This window comes from Erythrolamprus reginae, chromosome 5 (assembly GCF_031021105.1).
Source record: "Erythrolamprus reginae isolate rEryReg1 chromosome 5, rEryReg1.hap1, whole genome shotgun sequence".
NCBI lineage: Eukaryota > Metazoa > Chordata > Lepidosauria > Squamata > Dipsadidae > Erythrolamprus > Erythrolamprus reginae.
In genome coordinates, this window is record NC_091954.1 from 32,644,779 (window position 1) to 32,667,672 (window position 22,894).

The 22,894-nt window shown below is 40.8% G+C and overlaps 1 protein-coding gene across 5 annotated transcripts in view; it reads left to right on the top strand.

Annotated features, from left to right (window-relative positions):
* Positions 1-22,894, top strand: part of P4HA1 (prolyl 4-hydroxylase subunit alpha 1) — a 113,130-nt gene that overhangs the window by 44,313 nt on the left and 45,923 nt on the right. For 3 of the 5 annotated variants that reach the window (XM_070752328.1, XM_070752325.1, XM_070752327.1), the window contains exons 5-9: positions 6,229-6,366; positions 7,840-8,082; positions 9,193-9,395; positions 10,999-11,175; positions 14,348-14,418. In XM_070752328.1, coding sequence (XP_070608429.1) covers positions 6,229-6,366; positions 7,840-8,082; positions 9,193-9,395; positions 10,999-11,175; positions 14,348-14,418 — 832 coding nt within the window. Of the gene's footprint in view, positions 1-6,228; positions 6,367-7,839; positions 8,083-9,192; positions 9,396-10,998; positions 11,176-14,347; positions 14,419-18,373; positions 18,445-22,894 lie in introns of all 5 variants that reach the window. The other 2 variants (XM_070752326.1, XM_070752329.1) reach the window with 1 other exon arrangement.

Here is a 22,894-nt window from a genome sequence, read left to right on the forward strand (position 1 = left end):
CCCAGACAGGTGGACAAGTAATGAATGAACTGTATAGATTTGGGGAAATAACTGGTCTCAAAATTAATTTAGACAAAACCAAAATTATAACCAAAAATATGACAATAGAACAGAACTCAAAGTAAAAACAGTGAAAAAAATTAAATATCTTGGCATCACGATCTCAGCAAATAATAGCACCTTAAAAAAAGACAACTACGATAAACTTACACATGACATACAAAAAGATCTAACTAGATGGATAAATTTAAAATTATCACTGATGGGTAAAATTGCCGCAATAAAATCAAATATTTTCCCCAGATATTTATATTTATTCCAGGTAGCTCCTATTAAACTGAACAAGTCATTCTTTGAACAACTGCATAAATTAATTCGGAAATTCATTTGGACAAAAAAAAAAAAGGCAAGAATAAAACTAAAAAACCTGCAAGACCATAGGTCAAAAGGAGGCTTTGGCCTCCCTAACTTTTACCTCTACTATCAAGCCACTATTTTAACTAGAATCAAAGACTGGATAACCCTTCAAAACACAAGACTACTTTCTTTAGAAGGATTCAATTTGCAGTCAGGATGGCACTCATTCTTAATGACAGAACCAAACAAAATACCAAAATACTTTAAAAATCATTACACTAATATATTACACAAATACACTAATATCGACATGGCAACAGATTAAACCCCCCCCCCACTATTTAGCAATTCCAAAATGGATATCCCCAATTGAATCCTTTACCTACCAGACTGCTCTTTCAGCACCAAAAATAATAACCTATTCTAAACTACTAGATCCTAATGACAATATCCTTACTAGGCAACAACTAGAAGAAAATGGAATACTTATAGACTGGTTTACATATACAAAAATAAACAAAAAAATACAAACAACACAAAAATACTCTCGGCTTTCAAAACCCTAACCCTCTTGACTTAATATTATTTGGACCTAACATAAAAATGATCTCCAAACTATATAGCTATCTATTAAAACAGGACACTATAGAAGAGCAAGTAAAAGGATCCATGATTGCATGGACACAAAACTTCGTATATGTAATAAAACTTACAGAGTGGGAAAAAATATTTATGATTAATTATAAATTGACACCCACCGTATCCTATAAGGAAAACCTATATAAAATGATATACAGATGGCACCTTCCACCAGCTAGGCTCTCTAAAATGTATCCAAACATATCATCTCTATGTTGGAAATGCAAGAAGAATCAGGGAACGTACTATCATTTGTGGTGGACTTGTACGTACGCCCAAAAATTTTGGAGAGAAATTAAAAGAATAATGGACCAAGTCATATCGTTAAAGATCACAATCAAACCAGAACTGTTCTTTTTAGGCATTTTCAGACAGAAAATAAACAAAGAAGACAGATACCTCATTATTCAAATACTGACAGCCGCCAGACTAACATACGCACAACAATGGAAAAAAGAAAATACTCCGACAAACTTAACCATTATTAGTAAAATCATGGAATGCGCTGAATTATCAAAAATAACAATGGAAATACAAAATAAAAACGATTCTGAGTTCTGCAAGGCTTGGGAGAAGTGGTACAGATGGCTATCTAATCTCAAAAACAACAAAATAAAAACCAATTAAAACTACTTGTCCCATGTTCTGTTCGAAAAAACTTCGTAATGTTATGTTCGGGTCACATACGACCCGGACCGAAAACTCTTCATTTGAAGTGCTTATGTTTGGTCAATTTGAAAACTTTTTTCACTTGGAACGTAGTCTGAACATTTCTGCACACAATGATATGAAAATTGAAATGAAAAAAGTAAATCTTATTGGTTTATTTTGCGGATATATTGCATGCCCCCCCCCGTTTTTGTGAATTTGTTTTCAATTTATGGATAGTTTTGCTTGCAAAATCCATTCTATTTTACTAAAGTTGGTATGGGATTGGTAGCTTGAACATTTCTGAACATAATGATATGAAAATTGAACTGGAAAAATTGATGCATATTGGTTTATTTTGTTGATGAAATGCATGCCCCCCCCCTGTTTTTTTGAAATAGTCTTCACTTTATGGATAGTTTTGCTAGCAAAATACATTCTATTTTACTAAAGTTGGTGTGGGATTTGTAGCTTGAATATTTCTGAACATAATGATATGAAAATTGAACTGGAAAAATTGATGCATATTGGTTTATTTTGCACATAAATGGGCCCCCATGCTTATACTCAAATAGGCTTATACTCGAGTAGGCTTATACTCGAGTACAAGACAATATGGTTTTATATTCATAAATAAACCAATAAGAATCATTTTTTTCAGTTCATTTCTATTTTTCTTATGTTCAGGATTGTTTCAAAAGGATATTCCAAATATTTCTAGCCAAATATGTATTAAAAGTGACAATAATGGCACACAGCAAGGCCGAGGGGGGGTGGCCCTTTTGTGGCAAAAATAAACCAATAAGAACCATTTTTTCCAGTTCATTTATATTTTTCTTATATTCAGAAATGTTCAGTTTAGTATATCAAACCTTTTGGGGGAAAATTCCTTAGGGATTTGTAGCCCTAAAAAATAGAAATTGACACGAAATTCAGAAAGGATGGGGGGAGGGGCTTTTTGATCAAAATAAAAATATAAGTCTCAATTTCTCCAGTTCAATTTTCATATCATTATGTTCATAAATGTTCAAACTAGTTTTCCAGTTGAAAAAGTTTTCAAAAAGATCAAATTCAAGTACCTAAAAAAATTCTTTTTGGTCCTGTCACATACGAACAGAAACAGACTCGAAGTGATGATTTTTTTTTGCCCAGAAAACAATTAGCCACCACCCCAAAAATATTTTTTGATGATCAGCATTGTTAAATTGAGTAAATGAATGCCTAAGATTTTAAAGAATATTTCGGATTTGGAGCATAAAAAAATAAAAAGTGAAAATGGTTGCAAGCAGCCGAGGGGGGGGGGGCTTATTTCTGATGTTAAAAAACCAATAAGAATCATTTTTTTCAGTTCCTTTATATTTTTCTTATATTCAGAAATGTTCAAGCTACCAATCCCACACCAACTTTAGTAAAATGGAATGGATTTTGCAAAACTATCCATAAATTGGAAAAAAAATCACAAAAACGGGGGGGGGGGCGTGCATTATATCAGCAAAATAAACCAATAAGATTTACTTTTTTCATTTCAATTTTCATATCATTGTGTGCAGAAATGTTCAGACTACTTTCCAAGTGAAAAAAGTTTTCAAATTGACCAAACATAAGCACTTCAAATGAAGAGTTTTCAGTCCGGGTCGTATGTGACCCGAACATAACATTAAGGAAGTTTTTTTGCCCAGCAAAAACTAAGCCCCCCACCCCCCAAAAAAAAATTCTCATAGAGAGAACCCCTGAAATGATGAAAAGTCATGAAATTTCAAGTTTCAGATATGCAGGGAAAATGTTTTACCGGGGACTCAAACTTGGTTTCTGGTCACATAGGACCCGAACAGAACAGCAGGGTTAAAACAAAAGAAAAATATACACAACAGAAATTCTGACTAAAACTGAAACACAATCTTTGTCTGAGTTTAATCCAACTGATAACTATTGACAATATGTTAACAATATAACTCACAAACATATTTTAACCATAAAACTAATAAACAACCAAAACTAAGTTGTCACTATCTTGCAGGTACTACCCCCCCTTTCCTACCTCATCTAAAATCTTCACTATATTACCTACTTACTAATACATACATCAAAGCACTACTTTATTCTTAAAACTACTATATTTTATAGATATAAGACTATGTAAACACGGATACTGAATATAATATAAATATCTATAGATAAATGGTTGAAATGAATATACAACAATATATATATATGTTATTATGTAAAAGGATTTCTTGCCTCACACCCCTCCTATTTTTCTTTTTGTATTCCCATTCCCCTTTACCATTTTTAATAAATTAATAAAGTATATTTTTTAAAAAAATTATAATGCTCCCGTGTATTCCAGTAATAGTCAAAGAAATGGCTACCGAACCATAACAATACTTTAAACCTTATTCCAGTTATGTACAGTACGCATTTCACCTGTAACCCATTTTGCTTACAAACTAATATCACTTTGATTATCAAAAAGAAGGTGATTTATAACAAGAAGGCTGCAGACGTTCATATTATCCCTTCCTGCCCTCCAAAAAATCTGGTATTAGATCCTGATTTAGCCATGCCTAAAGCAATCGTGAGCCAGGCATCAGTTTGGAAGCAGCAGAGAGGAGGAAGAGCAGGATAAATATGGACAAAGATGGGGAGAAAAAGCAGGCTGAAATTGGGCCTGTTGAGTTCTTTTACTGAAGAGGCATGAGGCAGATGTGTGATTAATAGCTCTTTATTAGAAGTAAAGCAAAAGGCCAGCCCGGCAAACTCTCTTTAAATAGAGGGCTGCTGGCTGGCTGAACCAATCAGTGCTTTTTATTCTCAAGCTCTGCAAAGCGAACATTGGTGGAAACAGCTTGCTTAAATTAAAATACTTAATTTAAGCAAGCTGTTTTCACCAAGGTCTACTTTGCAAAGCTTGAGAATAAAAAGCGCTGATTGGTTCAGCCAGCCAGCAGGCAGCCCTCTGTTTAAAAAATAAAATAAAATACAGTGGTACCTCGGTACTCGACCACAATTCGTTCCAGAAGTGTGGTTGAGAACCGATTTGGTCGAGTACTGAATTTATTTATCCCATAGGAAATAATGGAAATGGATTTAATTGGTTCCCAGCCCCTGTTAACTCGCTGGGAACCAATTAAATCTATTTTCTTTATTTCCAATGGGATAAATACATTCTGTACTCCAAGCTGCAGGAAGGGTGGGGGCTGCTACAATCCCAGCAGCTTCAGGGGGCTGAGGAACTCTATAATAAGATCTCCAAGCTGCAGGAAGGGTGGGGGCTGCTGCAATCCCGGCAGCTTCGGGGGGGCTCCTTTCTTCATTGCTTCCTCTTATTACCTGTAAGCAGCTGCAAAAACTTTCTCCTTCCCGGTGGCTGCTTCCCTTCGAGGAACAACAGCGCCGGGAACGTCACGTAATGAAGGGAAGCTGCTGGAGCGGCGGCAACTGCTGAGATGGCTCCGGCGGCTTCCCTTCATCACGTGACGTTCCCAGTGCTGTTGCTACTCGAAGGGAAGCCACCGCCGGGAAGGAGAAAGTTTTTGCAGCTGCTTACAGGTAACAAGAAGAAGCAATGAGGAAAGGAGCCCCCCGAAGCTGCCGAGATTGCAGCAGCCCCCACCCTTCCTGCAGCTTGGAGGAATTATAGAACTCCTCAGCCCCCTGAAGCTGCTGGGATTGTAGCAGCCCCTGGCGGTAACATTTCGGATAATGAACAAAATTTTTTCTGGCTGTTCGGTATCTGAATTTTTGTTCAGATACCGAAGCAAATTTTTGCCAAAAATTTTGTTCATTATCCGAAATGTGCAAGAACCAAAGCGTTCGAGTACCGAGGTACCACTGTATTTAATACACCACTTTGTAACATCTCACCTGATAAAATACCCAGGAAAAATGGATCTCTTCTATGTACAGTACTGTAGTCAGATCAGTCTAATGTAGTTTTTTAGATTAGATTAACAGAATTGGAAGGGACCTTGTAGATCATCTAGTCCAACCCCATGCCCAAGCCGGAGACCCTACACCATTTCTGGCAAATGGCAGTCCAATCTCTTCTTGAAAGCCTCCAGTGATGAAGCTCTAAAGGTAAGCTGTTCCATGAGTTGATTGTTCTCACTGTCAGAAAATTTCTCCTTATTTATAGGTTATCTCTCCTTCAGTTTCCATCCATTATTCCTTGCCTGCTTTCGAGTGCCTTGGAAAATAGCTTGACCCCTTCCTCTCTGTGGCAACCCCTCAAATATTGGAAGACTGCTATCATGTCTCCCCTGGTCCTTCTCTCCGCTAGACTAGCCATGCCCAGTTCCTGTAACTGTTCTTCATATGTTTTAGTCTCCAGTCCTGTAATCATTGTTATACTGTATGCAAGAGTCTTCAGAGAGGGGCGGCATATAAATCCAATAAATAAATAAAATTAATAAATAAGATTAGGCAGACTCTAAGTGCCCATTGTTAATTCACCACTAATCATATAATATCTCTGTTTTTTGTTTTTAGCATTATTTAAAATTATTTTATTTGTAATGCTGGTGTGTGAGCAGACCAGTCAGTCATTTATCTACTGCAAGAACCCCCTTTTAAAATTATTTTTAGGGTTTATTTCCAACATGACAATTCAACGGCTATATTTCCCTGATGATGAAGATCAGACTGGTGCGGGAAAAGCTCTCTTGCGACTCCAGGATACATATAATTTAGATACTGACACGATCTCAAGGGGAAATCTTCCAGGTATGTAAATGACAGTAAATGCTTCCTTAATGTTTTGTTTCAGAGGGACAGAGCACATTTATATGGGATTTTACTGCAGTAAAAGTATAAAGAACAGAAGAAAAGAATAATTATATAAAAAAAGAAAATATACAATAATTCTTTCTCCATTAAAAATATCAGTTTTACTTAGAAACAATAATGACAGTAACATGCAGGCACTTTTTATGTGTAGGATCAAAGGATCTCTGGGTGAATTTATTCTATAACTAAATAAAACTCTGGGCATCACAATGTGTGAAAACAAATACATTTGGGTTATTACCATAGGTGTCATTGATTTTTTTTTTTAGTATTTGTTATACAATGTTATAAAACTGATACAGTTTTTTTTGTTCTGTGCATCTTCGGGGGGTGGGGGTTAACCTTAGTCTTGCTGCTATCAACCACCAAAGCTGAGATGGAAATGGCATTATATATTACACTTTTTTTTCAGAACACTCTATGATGTAATCCATCTCTGTGTATTAGTCATTTTAAAATACTGAAAAAGGGTGGGTTTTTTGAAGATTTCTTACTGTCTATCTACAGTATTTTTCAGAGTATAAGACATATGTGAGAGATATAAGACATATGTATATATGTCTTATATACATATAAGACATGTATGTATGTATGTATGTATGTATGTATGTATGTATGTATGTATGTATGTATGAATGTATATGACAAAAATAGAGGTATTTTTGCCATCACCCAGCACCCAGAAGCTCTCTGCAGGCTTCCCAGATCCTTTGCCCATTCCATTTTTGTGAAAAAGCAAGCAAAAAATGGCCCATTTTTCACAAAAACTAGGGCATTTTTTCCATCCCCCGGCGCCTAGGAGCCCTCTGCAGGCTTCCCAGACCCTTTGTTAAGCCCTTTTCTGCGAACAAAACTTTGCAAAAATTTGGGTGTTTTTGCTTTCTAATTACCCCATCTAACGCAACTGGAGGAGGAATTATGGTAGTTCCACTAGTCTTAAAGCCTGTCAAGTTTGAAGCTCCCTAGATTAGGGGTACAAGGATCTTCAAACTTGGCAAGTTTAATACTTGTGGACTTCAACTATCATTCCTGAGCTAGCATAACTGGAGGAGGAATTCTGGGAGTTGAAGTCCACAAGTCTTAAAGCCTGTCAAGTTTGAATATGTAAAAAGTGTACTTGGTTGTAAAAAGTATACATGTTTGTAAAAAGTATTCTGCTATGCTGGTATTTTATTAAATAATATACAGTATTACTACACCATTTGGTTCAGAATACTTTTTCCTTGTTTTCCTCCTCTAAAATCTAGGTGCATCTTATACTCTGGTGCATCTTATACTCTTATATTGTAGTTTTATCAAAGAGGGCATAAGAATTAAACTATGCTGCAGGGGGGAAAACATAAATACAAAAAAAATCACATGATTTCAAGGGGTTTTTAACAGCTGTTGCTGGTTCTTTTTTCCCACTAGGAGTGAAACATAAGGTATTTCTAACTGCCGAAGATTGCTTTGAGTTGGGAAAGATTGCCTATACTGAAGCAGACTACTATCATACTGAATTGTGGATGGAGCAAGCTCTGAAACAGTTGGATGCGGGAGAGGTTTCCTCTTCAATCAGCAAAGTTTCTGTTCTTGATTATTTGAGTTATGCTATATACCAGCAGGGGGACTTGGACAAAGCAATGATGCTCACCAAACGGTTACTTGAATTGGGTAGGTTAATCTTTCTTGTATTTAGCATGTTTGCACTGCTTTAACTCAGACATTTCCCACTTGGATGTACAGGCTTTTCAAACTAATTAATGCAGTGGAGTGAATGAAGGACAGAATGCTGCTGGGTATCCCTGTAACTACAAATGTGTTTAGGAAGCATTAATTCATCCCCCCCCTTCACTTTACATGCCATTTGCTTCGGTGATTTGGGTATTTATATATGAAAATAGAGATACATTCCAGCTGACATAAGTGGGATGATCCCCCTGATATTGTGCTTCCCCAAAAATAAGCCATACATGGCTTAGGACCGGATTATTTATAGTACTGTCTTCTGCCTCACATGTCTTCTGCCTCACACACGACTAATTAGGACCCACAGGGTTGGCCTTCTCCAGGTCCCGTCAGCCAAGCAATGGCAACTAACAGGGTGTCGGGGAAGGACCTTCTCTGTGGTGGATTAGCTGCTGACATACAAATTTCATCAGATTTTTAACAACAATTGAACTCAAACAAAAGGACAAAAAAAATCTCTTAAAAATAGCTTATATGATAAAAAATATGACAAAGAGCATTTAGTGCTTGGCTTCACTGTTACTACAGTGGGAGATGAGGAAAGATTGGTATATTTACTGTATCTAAAAATGTTGGCAATGAACAGAATGAAGCCAAATAAATTAAGGTGTCACTTAAACACATTACAGCCCAATCACACTGAGAAGTCGCTTGAGTTTTTTCAGCGAAAATGTGCTGAATATTGCAAACAGTTGTCTCAGTAGAGAGTTGGGGGGAGGGCAAGAAATGCTTACTATTTCCTAGGGAGGGCTGAAAAAATAATTGAGAAGCACTGGTCTGGCCCAACTCTCTGTGAGAACACACGACTAATTAGGACCCACACAGGGTCGGCCTTCTCCAGGTCCCATCAGCCAAGCAATGGTGACTAGCAGGGTGTCGTGGAAGGACCTTCTCTGTGGCGGATTAGTTGCTGACCTATACAAATTTCATCAGATTTTTAATAACAACTGAACTCAAACAAAAGGACAAAAAAAATATCTTAAAAATAGCTTTTCCCCATGGGGTTAACCAGTCGTCTGCCTGCTTTTCCAACAGAGCCCGAGCATCAGAGAGCAAATGGAAATTTGAAATATTTTGAATACATCATGATTAAAGAAAAAGAAGCCAATGGCTCTGTGGCCAACACAGATGACCAGACTGGAAAAAAAGTGAAGATTCAGAAAAGAGAGCCTGGCAAAGATTATCTGCCCGAGAGACAGAAGTATGAAAAATTATGCCGTGGTGAAGGTCTTAAAATGGTAGGTTCTCCCTTTTACCGTGTTTTTCTAAAAATTAGACCTACCCTGAAAATAAGCCCTACCTGATTTTTTTAGCATGCTCCTTATATAACAGATATCAAACTCATCGGCTGGGTGAATCACATGCAGGTCATCACCACCCCATCTACAAAGGGAAAATACATTGTGATACATCACATAACGGCAAAGTACTATTCCAAAAATAAGCTGTAGTTATGGTTGTCAGGAGTGGGTGTATGTGTGTGGCATGGCCAACACTGGAGGCATCGACATGGGGGGCGATGATATTCAGCCGCAGCCTGCATAGCTCAGGTGTGTTGACTTCTTGTCCAAGCAGCATGCAGAGGCGGGAGGAAGGAATGTGATCCGGACATGTACTGCGCGGGCCACAGACAAGCCAAGAGATGGGAAGATGAGCCTCCTGCGACTGCCCACCCAATCCATCCCACTATCTCCCGGGCAGATCCCCCTGATATTGTGCTTCCCCCAAAATAAGCCCTATATGGCTTAGGACTGGATTATTTACAGTACTGTCTTCTGCCTCACACATCTTCTGCCTCACACACGACTAATTAGGACCCATAGGGTCGGCCTTCTCCAGGTCCTGTCAGCCAAGCAATGGCGACTAGCAGGGTGTTGGGGAAGGACTTTCTCTGTGGCGGCTCTCGTCCTCTGGAATCAACTCCCCAGAGATTTGCACGGCCCCCACCCTCCTGGCCTTCCGAAAGGCTTTAAAAACATGGCTTTGCCAGCAGGCCTAGGGCTGTTGACAGATACACACTACTCTGGCCAGCAGTAATGAATGAGAGTTGTATGGATGCTTTTAATATTGGGGGTTTAAATTTTGTATTTTTTTATTGCTGTATGCCTCCCTGAGTCCGTCAGGAGATGGGCAGCCTATAAATTTAAATTAAAAAAAAATAACATAAAATAATGCTTATTTTGAAGGAGGGGGAAAACCAAAAATAAGACCAGTTCTTATTTGGGGGGGGGGGGGGGGACATGGGGTGTGTCTTTGGAGATTCTCAATCATACAGGCATGGGTGGGCTACTGCCTGGACGGGGGAGAATGCAGTGGGGTAGTGAAAATGGAGCTTCACCCCAGAGCACCCAATTTGTACTGAAAGATGTTGAAAGAAAATGCATAAGCCACACCCACAGTGTGGTAGCAAAACTTTTGGTAGCCCTTCACTGCATACAGGTCACGGTTATCCTAAAGGTGCCTTTTTAGCAGTTCCAAGAAAGTTCCACATCTATTTGCACTATTCAGGTGACCCTGAGGACAGAGAGGCCACGTGGCTTCAGCTACTCTCAGAAGGAGTGCTAATGACCAGATGACCTGGCCGTGCAGCAGCCAGAGGCAGGCGGAGGAATGTGATCCAGACAGGCATGTGATCCATTCCCCACCATTCATTCAGAACTGAAGAAGCTTCTGGGATGAGAAACAAAACCTCTTGAAGGAAAAAACAAAGTCCATCCAGTTGCCTTTAGAAAAAGCACAGTTGGCTTCTCCCTTTTATGCAATACCAATGTTACAGAATATTTGTGGATGAAAAATAATGTGTTGAGTTACTAATGCTTTCCCTTTATTTCAAACATGTAGACTCCTAGAAAAGAAAAGAAGCTGTTTTGCCGTTATGCAGATGGGCATAGGAACCCGTATTACATCCTGGGACCTGTCAAGCAAGAAGATGAGTGGGATCGCCCTCGGATCGTTCGCTTTCTTGATATTATCTCCGACGAAGAAATAGCAAAAGTCAAAGAGCTTTCAAAACCAAGGGTAAAGAATCTAAATTTTCCACATTCTTTGAACAAGGCCACCTTCCTCACCCTGATACTTGGTTCCTGTTTGCAGTTTGCTTGGTCCTTGCTAAATAGCTTCTTGCTGTCTGTTATGTAATGGCATATTCATTTTATTTCTGAAATAGCAAAGGAGCTTTTGCTTGTCTGGTTAGGCCCAAGCAGAATAGATTAACAAATGGGACTGATCTTTGAATCATTGTTACTTATCCAATGATTATGTTGAATAAAATGTAGGCATTTGTTTGAAGTAGTGTAGGGTTTTCTGCCTAAGCAGGGGGTTGGACTAGAAGACTTCTAAGGTCCCTTCCAACTCTGTTGTTGTTGTTGTTGTTATTGTTATTAAAGCTTAAGAATTCTTTACTGCAGGCAAACTGACAAATGTTACATTTTGTCAACACAAATTCTAATAGTAGATTCAACTACAATTCTAATGATGGATAATTATGTACTTGATTCTTTCTGTGCAGTACAATAGTATATACAGTGATCCCCCGATCATTGCGAGGGTTCCGTTCCAGGACCCCTAGCAATGATCGGGTTTTAGCGAAGTAGCGCTGCGGAAGTAAAAACACCATCTGCGCATGCGCAGATGGTGTTTTTACTTCCGCAGCGCTAGCGAGGAGCCGAAGATTGGGGGCCGCGCGGCTGTTTTAAAACGTCGCCGCCGGCATGGGGGGCTTGCCAGCACCCCCCGGACCCCCAACCCGGGTTTGGGGGGCTGCTAGGAAGCCCCCCATGCCGGCGGCGATGTTTTAAAACAGCCGTGCGGCTTGCCAACTGAGTCCCGAAGACAAACGTCAAAGGCGAACTTCCGCGTTTGTCTTCGGGACTCATTGGGAAGCCGCGCGGCTGTTTTAAAACGTCGCCGCCGGCATGGGGGGCTTCCTAGCAGCCCCCCAAACCCGGGTTGGGGGTCCGGGGGGTGCTGGCAAGCCCCCCCATGCCGGCGGCGACGTTTTAAAACAGCCGCGTGGCTTCCCAATGAGTCCCGAAGACAAACGCGGAAGTTCGCCTTTGACGTTTGTCTTCGGGACTCAGTTGGCAAGCCGCGCGGCTGTTTTAAAACGTCGCGGCCGGCATGGGGGGCTTCCTAGCAGCCCCCCAAACCCGGGTTGGGGGTCCGGGGGGTGCTGGCAAGCCCCCCATGCCGGCGGCGACGTTTTAAAACAGCCGCGCGGCCCCCAATCTTCGGCTCCTCGCTAGCGGGCAGGCAGGCGGTGGACAAGCCGTTCGCTGGCGCCGTTCGCTCGCGCTTCCCAGCTGAGTCCTGAAGCCAATTCGCTTCAGGACTCAGCTGGGAAGCGGCGAGAATGAACGGCGTGGGCGGGCGATGCGCGAGCGGGCGGCGGACAAGCCGTTCGCTCGCGCTCGCTCTCGCCGCTTCCCAGCTGAGTCCTGAAGCGAATTCGCTTCAGGACTCAGCTGGGAAGCGGCGAGAATGAACGGCGTGGGCGGGCGAAGGGCGGGCGGCAGCGAGGAGTTTGCGTGGGCGGTGGGGAAACTCCTCGCTGATGCCCGCTGCTCGCCCTCCCGCCAGCAAGAGGGGGAAGACCTAGGGAAGCCACCCAGCAGCTGATCTGCCCGGCGCCATCTACGCATGCGTGCCCATAGAAAAAAGGGCGCGCATGCGCAGATGGTGTTTTTACTTCCGGGTTGCAAAATCGCCATATAGCCATTTCGCAATGATCGGGGTCGCAATACCCGGGGGATCACTGTACTCTTATTTCTGTAGGATTAAATCATTATGCAGCAAGTTACTAGAATGTTATGTCCGATTGGTCCATTCTGTATGAAGGCATTTTTTTTTAAAAAAAAAGAGAGATTCATGTTTAGTCAAAGTTTAAGGAAGCTTGGATTTATAGTTCTTAATTGAAAAGTTTAGATTAAAGTTTTTCTACCTATCACCTTTTGTAACTACTGTAAATCCAAAAATTGCCTTTCATCAGCAATCAGCTTCTGGTGTTGCTCTTTCTTTGTTCATGGCTGCTGCAGGTAATCCTCAACTTACAACCATTTGTTTAGTGACCATTTGAAGTTATAATGGCACTGATAAAGTGACTTACAACCGTTTTTCACACTTACGACTGTTGCAGCATCCCAGTAGTTGCACAATTGTCTGGACACCTGGCTACTGGTTCATATTTATGACAATTGCAGTGTCCTGAAGTGATGTAATCACCTTTTGTGATCTTCTGACAAGCAGAAGGGGGAAGTCAATGGAGAAGTCATATTCACTTAACAACTGTATTAGTTAACAACAGGGCGGATTGCTCTTACCGCTGTCATCGGTGTGCTGCACATGCAGTTTCGGGTGTGTTGTGGGTGCACGCAGAAACCCCAGCATGTTTTTGCTTCTGTGAATGCACAGGAAGAAAAATCTCACCGGGGAACATGCACAGGAGAGAGATTTTAGTGATTTTTTTGCTTCCACGCATTCCCTCATAAGATTTTGCTTCCTACGCAGAAGCAAAAACACGTGTGCATGTGCCCACAAGACACCCAATGCTGTGCACGCAGTTCAACTTTTGCTAGCGGTGTGGTGTCATTTACCGTTTCGGTAGGAACCCACTACTGGTTAACAACTGTAGCAAGAAAGGTTGTAAAGTGGGATAAAAATCGCTCAACAAATATCTTGTTTAGCAACAGAGGTTTTTGGCTTAATGTGGTCATAAGTCAAGGACTACTTGTAAACAGTTTTGTGCCTCTGCTGGCTTGGACAATGCAACTCTGAGGACTTAAAGTGCTTTAATCTAATTGACTTTCTCAATAATTCCTACTTTTCTTTTAGGGCCACCAGGAAGGTAAGAAATGAGTAGGGTGTTCATGTGCACTTTTAACACTTTCCCAGATCAGAATGATAGTATAACACTTGCGACTTCAAAAGAAGCCAATATTGTTTTCTAACTCTATACTTAAAATATAGCATTGGTTTGGCAAAAAATTAACTATTATGCTTAAATATTATCATTTTTTACATTCTTCATTTGTTTCGTATTCCACGTTTCTTGTTCAGTGTTAGTGGTTTTTGTTCCTTAATGGAAAAGAACCTTACTGAAATTGGGGTTCCGCCCCCGGCTTCTGAATGGTCAGATAAATGTGATGCAATATGTACATTGTAATTCGACTGTTCTGATTGGTTCGCTTCACAGCTGAGGCGAGCCACCATTTCAAACCCTGTAACGGGAGTCTTGGAGACTGCACATTACAGAATTAGCAAAAGGTAAGACTTTACTTGCCATACCTTCCGTCTTTGTGATGAGACCTTCTGTGGTACTAATTTGTGTAGAAGAGTGATCATGGGGAAAAAAGAGGTGGTTTAAAATTTTTCTGGTCGTTTGGGCTATTCACAGAGACTTTAACATTTTGTTACTGCTGAGTTTCTCAGATGCTTCTTGTAGCCAGAAGTTTTGTCCTTTTTGCTTATTTAAAGTATATTTTGATATTTGATGCTTAATGTAAATTGACAAAGAGATTTCATGTTGCTTTCTGCCTTGTGATTTGAAAGGTTCATCCTCAAAGTCTAGCTTCTTGTTTTGGAATTACATTTTTCATGATGATGTGGGCATGTGCAATTATTTATTTAGCAATGTGCAAGTTTTTGCTTCCTATATACAAAAGCCAAGTTTGTCTTGACAAGATTACACATTGATTCTTTATATTGAAATATGCACCATTTCTTTTTTTTTAAATTTATTTATTTATTTATTAGTTGGACTTGTATGCCGCCCCTCTCCGAAGACTCGGGGCGGCTCACAACAAGTAAAAACAGTCACAACAATCCAATTAATTAAAATATTTAACGATTTAAGAAAAACCCCATGTAATAGCAAACACACACACAAGCATACCATGTATAAATTAACATGCCCAGGGGAGATGTTTAGTTTCCCCATACCTGACGGCAAAGGTGAGTCTTAAGGAGTTTTCGGAAGGCAGGAAGAGTAGGGGCAGTTCTAATCTCCGGGGGGAGTTGGTTCCAGAGAGCCGGCGCCGCCACAGAGAAGGCTCTTCCCCTGGGACCCGCCAACCGGCATTGTTTAGTTGACGGGACCCGGAGAAGGCCCACTCTAATCGGTCGCTGGGATTCGTGCGGCAGGAGGCGGTCTCGGAGATATTCTGGTCCGATGCCATGAAGGGCTTTAAAGGTCATAACCAACACTTTGAATTGTGACCGGAAATTGATCAGCAGCCAATGCAGACTGCGGAGTGATGGTGAAACATGGGCGTACCTAGGTAAGCCCATGACTGCTCTCGCAGCTGCATTCTGCACGATCTGAAGTTTCCGAACACTATTCAAAGGTAGCCCCATGTAGAGAGCATTACAGTAGTCGAACCTCGAGGTGATGAGGGCATGAGTGACTGTGAGCAATGAATCCCGGTCCAGATAGGGCCGCAACTGGTGCACCAGGCGAACCTGGGCAAACGCCCCCCTCGTCACAGCTGAGAGATGGTTTTCTAATGTGAGCTGTGGATCGAGGAGGACGCCCAAGTTGCGGACCCTCTCTGAGGGGGTCAATAATTCCCCCCCCCCAGGGTAATGGACGGACAGATGGAATTGTCCTTGGGAGGAAAAACCCACAGCCACTCCGCCTTATCCGGGTTGAGTTTGAGTCTGTTGACACCCATCCAGGCCCCAACAGCCTCCAGGCACCGGCACATCACTTCCACCGCTTCGTTGACTGGGCGTGGGGTGGAGATGTAAAGCTGGGTATCATCGGCATATTGATGATACCTCACCCCATGTCCTTGGATGATCTCACCCAGCGGTTTCATGTAGATGTTAAATAGCAAGGGGGAGAGGACCGACCCCTGAGGCACCCCACAAGGGAGAGACCTCGGAGCCGACCTCTGACCCCCCACTAACACCGACTGCGACCAGCCAGAGAGGTAGGAGGAGAACCACTGAAGAACAGTGCCTCCCACCCCCAGCCCCTCCAACCGGCACAGAAGGATACCATGGTCGATGGTATCGAAAGCCGCTGAGAGATCGAGGAGCACCAGGACAGAGGATAAACCCCTGTCCCAGGCCCGCCAGAGATCATCCATCAACGCGACCAAAGCGGTTTCCGTGCTGTAACCAGGCCTGAAACCCGACTGCTGGGGACCTAGATAATCAGCTTCTTCCAAGGACCGCTGGAGCTGGAGTGCCACCACCTTCTCGACAACCTTCCCCATAAAGGGAAGGTTGGAGACTGGACGATAGTTGTTAAGTATGGCTGGGTCCAGGGAGGGCTTCTTGAGGAGGGGGCGCACAAGCGCTTCTTTATAGAGTGATGGAAAAACTCCCCTCCCCAAGGAAGCGTTGGTAATCTCCTGGGCCCAGCTCCGTGTCACCTCCCTGCTGGCCGAGACCAACCAGGAGGGACACGGATCCAGTAAGCAGGTGGCAGAACTCACAGCTCCGATGGCCTTGTCCACTTCATCAGGTGTCACCAGATCAAACTCTTCCCAGACAGGTAGACAACTACGTGCCCCAGTCACCTCGACTGACTCATCGTCAGTCGACTCTGTTTTACAATTGGAGTCGAGGTCGGCCCGGATCTGAGCGACTTTATCAGCAAAAAACGTGTTAAACTCCTTGGCACTACTCTGCAAGGGCTCCCCAACTCCTCCCTGATTAAGAAGGGAGCGGGTCACCCTAAACAGAGCAGCCGGGTGGGATTCCGCTGATGCAATCAAGGCGGCATGGTACGCGCATCTTGCCGCCTTGAGCGCCACTTTGTAAGTCTTAATAAAAGCTCTTACAAGTGTTCGATCAGATTCGGACCTACTCTTCCTCCATCGCTTCTCTAGACGTCTCTTTTGGCGTTTCAACACCCGGAGCTCCTCGTTGAACCATGGGGCTCTACGGGGTCTAGCGCCGTGGAGAGGTCGCAAAGGCGCAATCCGGTCAAGAGCCCCTGCCGCAGCCCTGTTCCAGGCCTCAGCAAGGGACTCCGCCGAACTGTGGACGAGTGCCTCTGGAATAACCCCAAGCGCCGTCTGAAAGCCCTCTGGGTCCATCAGGCGTCTGGGGCGGAACATCTTCATTGGTTCCGCCTCCCTGCGGGGAAGGATAAATAGATTTTTATTAAGTTATTTACTTATTAAAAACACACAAAAACAGAGCATTGTATTGACTATTTGTAAGTACAACTGTAAGATGTCTGTTATATGACAGTACAACATATATCCCCTTCCCTCCCCCCTCCCCCACTGTTTCCCTTACAGATTGTGTACCATTTCTATTTATTGCAACAACCCTATGGCTAATTTCTGCTTGGAGTTTTTGGAGCCAGATATGCTGTTAAGTAGCATTTAGAACACTTTTTGAGAATATATATGTTTGAAAATACCCTATTTGCTCTCATGAATTCCTCTTAAACTACTTTTAATCTAATGCTTAAACTACTGCTATTTATTAATTGTTCCATATCTGACTACAGAAAATGGAAAGTCCCCATATGTTTATACACAATTTGAATAATTTTAAATTTTTAAAATAATCGGATCTCACTCCTGTATGGAATTCCAACATGTCTCCCTTTACTGGGAATTTCTCTGGCTAAAATTCAGCTCTCATAGTCGCATTAGACATTCTTGTAGAGGTGAAATGAAGTGTTGAGTTTTGTTCAGAAACTTTTTTGATTTTGTTAATTTATTCCATTTATTTATTGCAATTTAATGCATGCCATGCTTTTTTTAAAATCCCACTTTTTGTCTTTGTGGGAATGGAACATTTACAAATATTTATAGCGTGTCATATAAATACAGCAGTCTTCAATTGTTTGAACTCCTTAACTTTGATAAATAAAGTTTAAACATGCCGTATCAATACATATTTTTTTCAAAGAAAGAATAATTGGAAGTAGTAGAAAGGATGAAGAACCTTTAATTTCTGGGTTCCTGAGAAAGTTCTCTGTGAAACTTGGCAGATACAAATGACTTGCATGAGCTTTCCATTTGGGGAAGAAAAAGTGAAAGGACAACCTAACCAAATTTGATTAAACCAATTGAATGAAATTGAGACAGAGAAATACAGCAGATACTGCAATCCTTCAAGCGTTGCTGCTGATCTGAGCATTACATTCTATCTTGACCAATCAGAACCCTCCCAATTGCCTGTGGCATGGCCCAGATGCTTGCTTCTAAAGTAAGCCCTTGTCCTTTCTCTTTTTATTTTTATTTTTTTGTAGCTGAGCCGAGCTACTGTGCATGACCCTCAGACTGGGAAACTGACCACAGCACATTACAGAGTCTCTAAGAGGTAAGAGGTGACGGGAACATCTGAACTACTATGGGGTATAGCGATTGGCCATTGGGATTGGGGCTCTTTTGCCTGAGAAGTAGGCACAGCCTTAAAACACATTGTTAACACTTATGGCATTGAAAGTTTGCAATGTTTTTTAAAAGGATACTTTTAGATGTAATTAAGTTTTTGAAGCATGTCCTTTACTCTCATTCATTGAAATCAGTGAGGCTTTAGTGCTTTTTAAACAAGTTGGTACATTCTGTGTGCTACTACTCTGCATGATCCTAATAAAACTAGCACATAGAATCTTAAACATAATCCATGTATGTGTACTAGACAGGCTACAGTACGTTTTACCATCTGTTTGCTTTTCCCCGTGGTGTCTCAATATCTATCTTAATTTTAAGATTTCTTAAGCACATAACAAGGAGGAAGCCGTATGTGATAATGATAGCTTGAAATTCCTAGTTCAGCATCTATTTTTAAATAGAGAATGCACAAAATATTCTGTACGCTCTCCTCAGCTGTCTTTTAAAAAAATACAGTTGCAGAATGTTTGCAAGAAAGTATTTCAATAAATCTCTGAATGTGGAGCATGATTTTCTGATTGCTTCATGGTTTTTTTAAAATAATTTTTTATTGTTTGTCTTTAAACAAACAAGACAGACAACATTTAACATTTAAAGGAGCTACCATTGCTCTGCTTGTCTTAGAAGTCTAACTAGTACAAAAAAGAAAAATCTAACTATAGTCAGATCAATACAGAAATACAATTTTTAATATTCTACGTTCTTTTTAAATTTACCTCTGTGTTTCCGTCTTTATGTTATAATTCATATAAGTTCTCTTATCTATAAAATATCATTTTAATAATATAATTAAGCTAATTGTAGTCAATTAATTAAGTACATAATAAAAAAGACATTTAAAATTGTTGATATTGCGAAAATACTCTATCATTATACTATTTTTAATCTATTGCTTTATATCGATGGTTTTTTTAATTGTTAGGCTTCAATGTGATTTTTTTGGATCATTTTATTTATTTATTTATTATTTAGATTTGTATGCCGCCCCTCTCCGCAGACTCGGGGTGGCTCACAACAGAATACAACAATTCATGACAAATCTAAATTATAATTTAAAATATTTAAAAAACCCCATTTACTAAGCAAACATACACACAAACATACCATGCATAAATTGTATATGCCCGGGGGAGATGTCTCAGTTCCCCCATGCCTGACGACAAAGGTGGGTTTTAAGGAGTTTATGAAAGGCAGGGAGAGTAGGGGCAGTTCTAATCTCTGGGGGGAGTTTTGTGAAATACTACATACATTGAGAAACTTATACCTAAATTGTCACAATGTAAAAAAGATGTTGAGACTCTAGAAAGAGTGCAGAGAAGAGCAACAAAGATGATTAGAGAACTGGAGGCTAAAACATGAAGAACAGTTGCAGGAACTGGGCATGTCTAGTTTAATGAAAACTGCCACAAAGAAGAGGAAGTCAAGCTATTCTCCAAAGCACCTGAGGGCAGGACAAGAAGAAGTGGTAGAAACCAATCAAAGAGAAAATCAACCTAGAACTAAAGAAAATTTTCTTAACAGAACAATTAATCCATGAAACAAGTTGCTGCCAGAAGTTGTGAATGCTCCAACACTGGAAGTTTTAAAGAACAAAAGAAGAGCCATTCTCTATCAGGCCAAAGCCCATCGAGTCCAGCATTCTGTGTCACACAGTACATGGGGATCTTGAGCAGAAAGAGAAGGCAAAACCCTCCCTTTCCCTTGACCCCCAACAAATGGTACTCAAGGGAATCCTGTCTGCCTCAACCAACATAGAGGCGGTACATGGACATCCGTTTCAATAACCACCGATATACTTGGCATCCATAAATCTGTCTAATCTGCCTTGAAGCTATCAAGGCTGACAGCTTCCTTTTCTGGAAGTGAATTCCATAAACCAACAACCCTCTGAGTGAAGAAATATTTCCTTTGATTTGTCCTCACTTTCTTACCTATGAGCTTTAGGGAGTGCCCCCCTCATCCTAGTATTGTGTGATAGAGAAATTTTTTCTCTATCCACCTTTAGATGAAATTTGATAAGCATTTGTCTGAAATGCTATGTAGTTTCCTGTTTAAGCAGGAGGTTGGAATAGAAGACCTCTAAGATACCTTTCAACTCTATTATTCTATTCTATTCTTTTCTATTCTTTTCTGTTGTGTGTGTGAGAGGCCATGGGGCTTCATGTGTGACAGTGGGTGCTTGCAGACGAAGCTCCATTCATACAAATGGAGCTTTGAGCACAAATATCCTCCGATAGTGCAGGAGAGCTTCATGTGCACACATTTGCCTATTTTTCCCTTGGCCTGGTTGAGCAGGCCCATGGCCTGGTACTAGTTAACACTTTCCATATCACAGTATGTCCTTTTTAATGACAGGACTACTGTTCATTCTGAGGTCTGCGGCAGGCAGATTGTATAAACTGGCCCAGGATTTTGAGCCAAGCCATGTGCTGTACTAAAATAATTTGGTCAGTCTAACCCTGACGGGTGGTGCTGGTGGGGGGGCGGAGCAATGACATGACCCCAGGGAACATGTGGGGGGGTTGCCGCAGGCAGTAGGGTAGTTTTGCACCAAACAATAGCACACAGACAATAGCACGCAGCACAGAGCAGGAGATATGAAGTGCAGGTATCAGATCTTTAAAAGACACAATGGAAAAATATGTATGAAAAGAAAGGAGAAGAGAGGATATTTGTGCTCAAAGCTCCATTTGTATGAATGGAGCTTCGATAATGAGACAAGCATAAGTCTTCCGAAAGATGAGGAAATATGACAAAGAGCATTTAGTGCTTGGCTTCACTGTTACTACAGTGTGAGACGAGGAAAGATTGGTATATTTACTGTGTCTAAAAATGTTGGCAATGAACAGAATGAAGCCATATAAATTAAGGTGTCACTTAAACATATTACAGCCCAATCACACTGAGAAGTTGCTTGAGATTTTTCAGCGAAAATGTGCTGAGTATTGCAAACAGTTGTCTCAGTAGAGAGTTGGGGGGGAGGGCAAGAAATGCTTACTATTTCCTAGGGAGGGCTGAAAAAATAATTGAGAAGCACTGGTCTGGCCCAACTCCCTGTGAGATGCCGTTAAGGATGTATACTTCTAAGTAACACACTTTCTTTTCTGTCAAAATTTACTTACTCTTTAAGTAAAACATTTTTTCATCACAGGAGAGAATACTATTTTAAAAACGCTACTAAAGTATTTTATAATATCCTTTCTTGCAACTGGAGATTTAGAAACACTCATTAGAATTGTGGAACCTTGAAAAGAGTAAAAATTAACATTGATTATTGCAGTAATAGAGAAAGATGTACATGTCTGATTAATGTTAGTTCATTTGAAATAGTAATAACTTTGGAAACACATTTATTTACAATATCTATTGGCCACCCATCTTACCACAGGGTAACTCTGCATCTTACAGTCATAAAAATCTACCTACCTACCTACCCACCTACCATCCGTCCGTACGGACATCCATCCATCCATCCATCCATCCATCCATCCATCCATCCATCCATCCATCCATCCATCTATCTATCTATTAAAACATAAATAAATGAAAATCAACCATGAAAATCTAATTACATGTGGGGGAGCAGAGTGTGGAAAGATGGAATCTGTTGTTACTCAATCTCCTCCACTGCTGTAACTGTTTACATTGGCCTTTAAATTAAAAACGTTTCTAAAAATGTTTCTAAAATAATTTTTATCAATCTTGGTAGCTTTAAAATGGGTGGAATTCAACTCCAAGAAATCTCCAGCTGGTAAGGCTCACTGAGCAATTCTGAGAATCAAACTCAAGTCATCTTAAAACTGCCAAGAATGAGAAATACTGTTCTAAAAGCTAGTTAGTAGGCACAAGCAATCCCAGAGTGATTTAGAAAGTGTAGACTTATTTGACTCTGCTTGACTTATTGGTGTGTTCTGCTGTGTCAGGGCCATACATTGAATTACGCTCTTGTACAGATGTACCAAGAGAAAATCATATCTAAATCAATCAGATTGACTCCTAAGAATACACTGCGGATAGACAAATTGTAGGTTGTTGAAGCCCAACAGTATAGAATTACTCTTTTGATGGAGCTATCTTATTTTGTTCTCTGTAAGAAGTGTGAGATATATTTTTTTTAGTTCAGTTGCTTGGTGGTATTGAACTGCCAGCATGAAATACCAACCAGGAGTCACAGCTACATGTTAAATATGGATTGTACTACATAGTCATTACTTTTAACACCTTTATTGCTGTAAACTTAATTTTCCTCTTTAGGAGATAATTTGATAATGCTTGATGTAATTTCATCTTGTTTTGGGACAGTGCATTCTTTTTTTTTGTCTGCTTTGTTTCATACACTAACCATATGCAAGACTAACAGTATGCCAGGAATATAC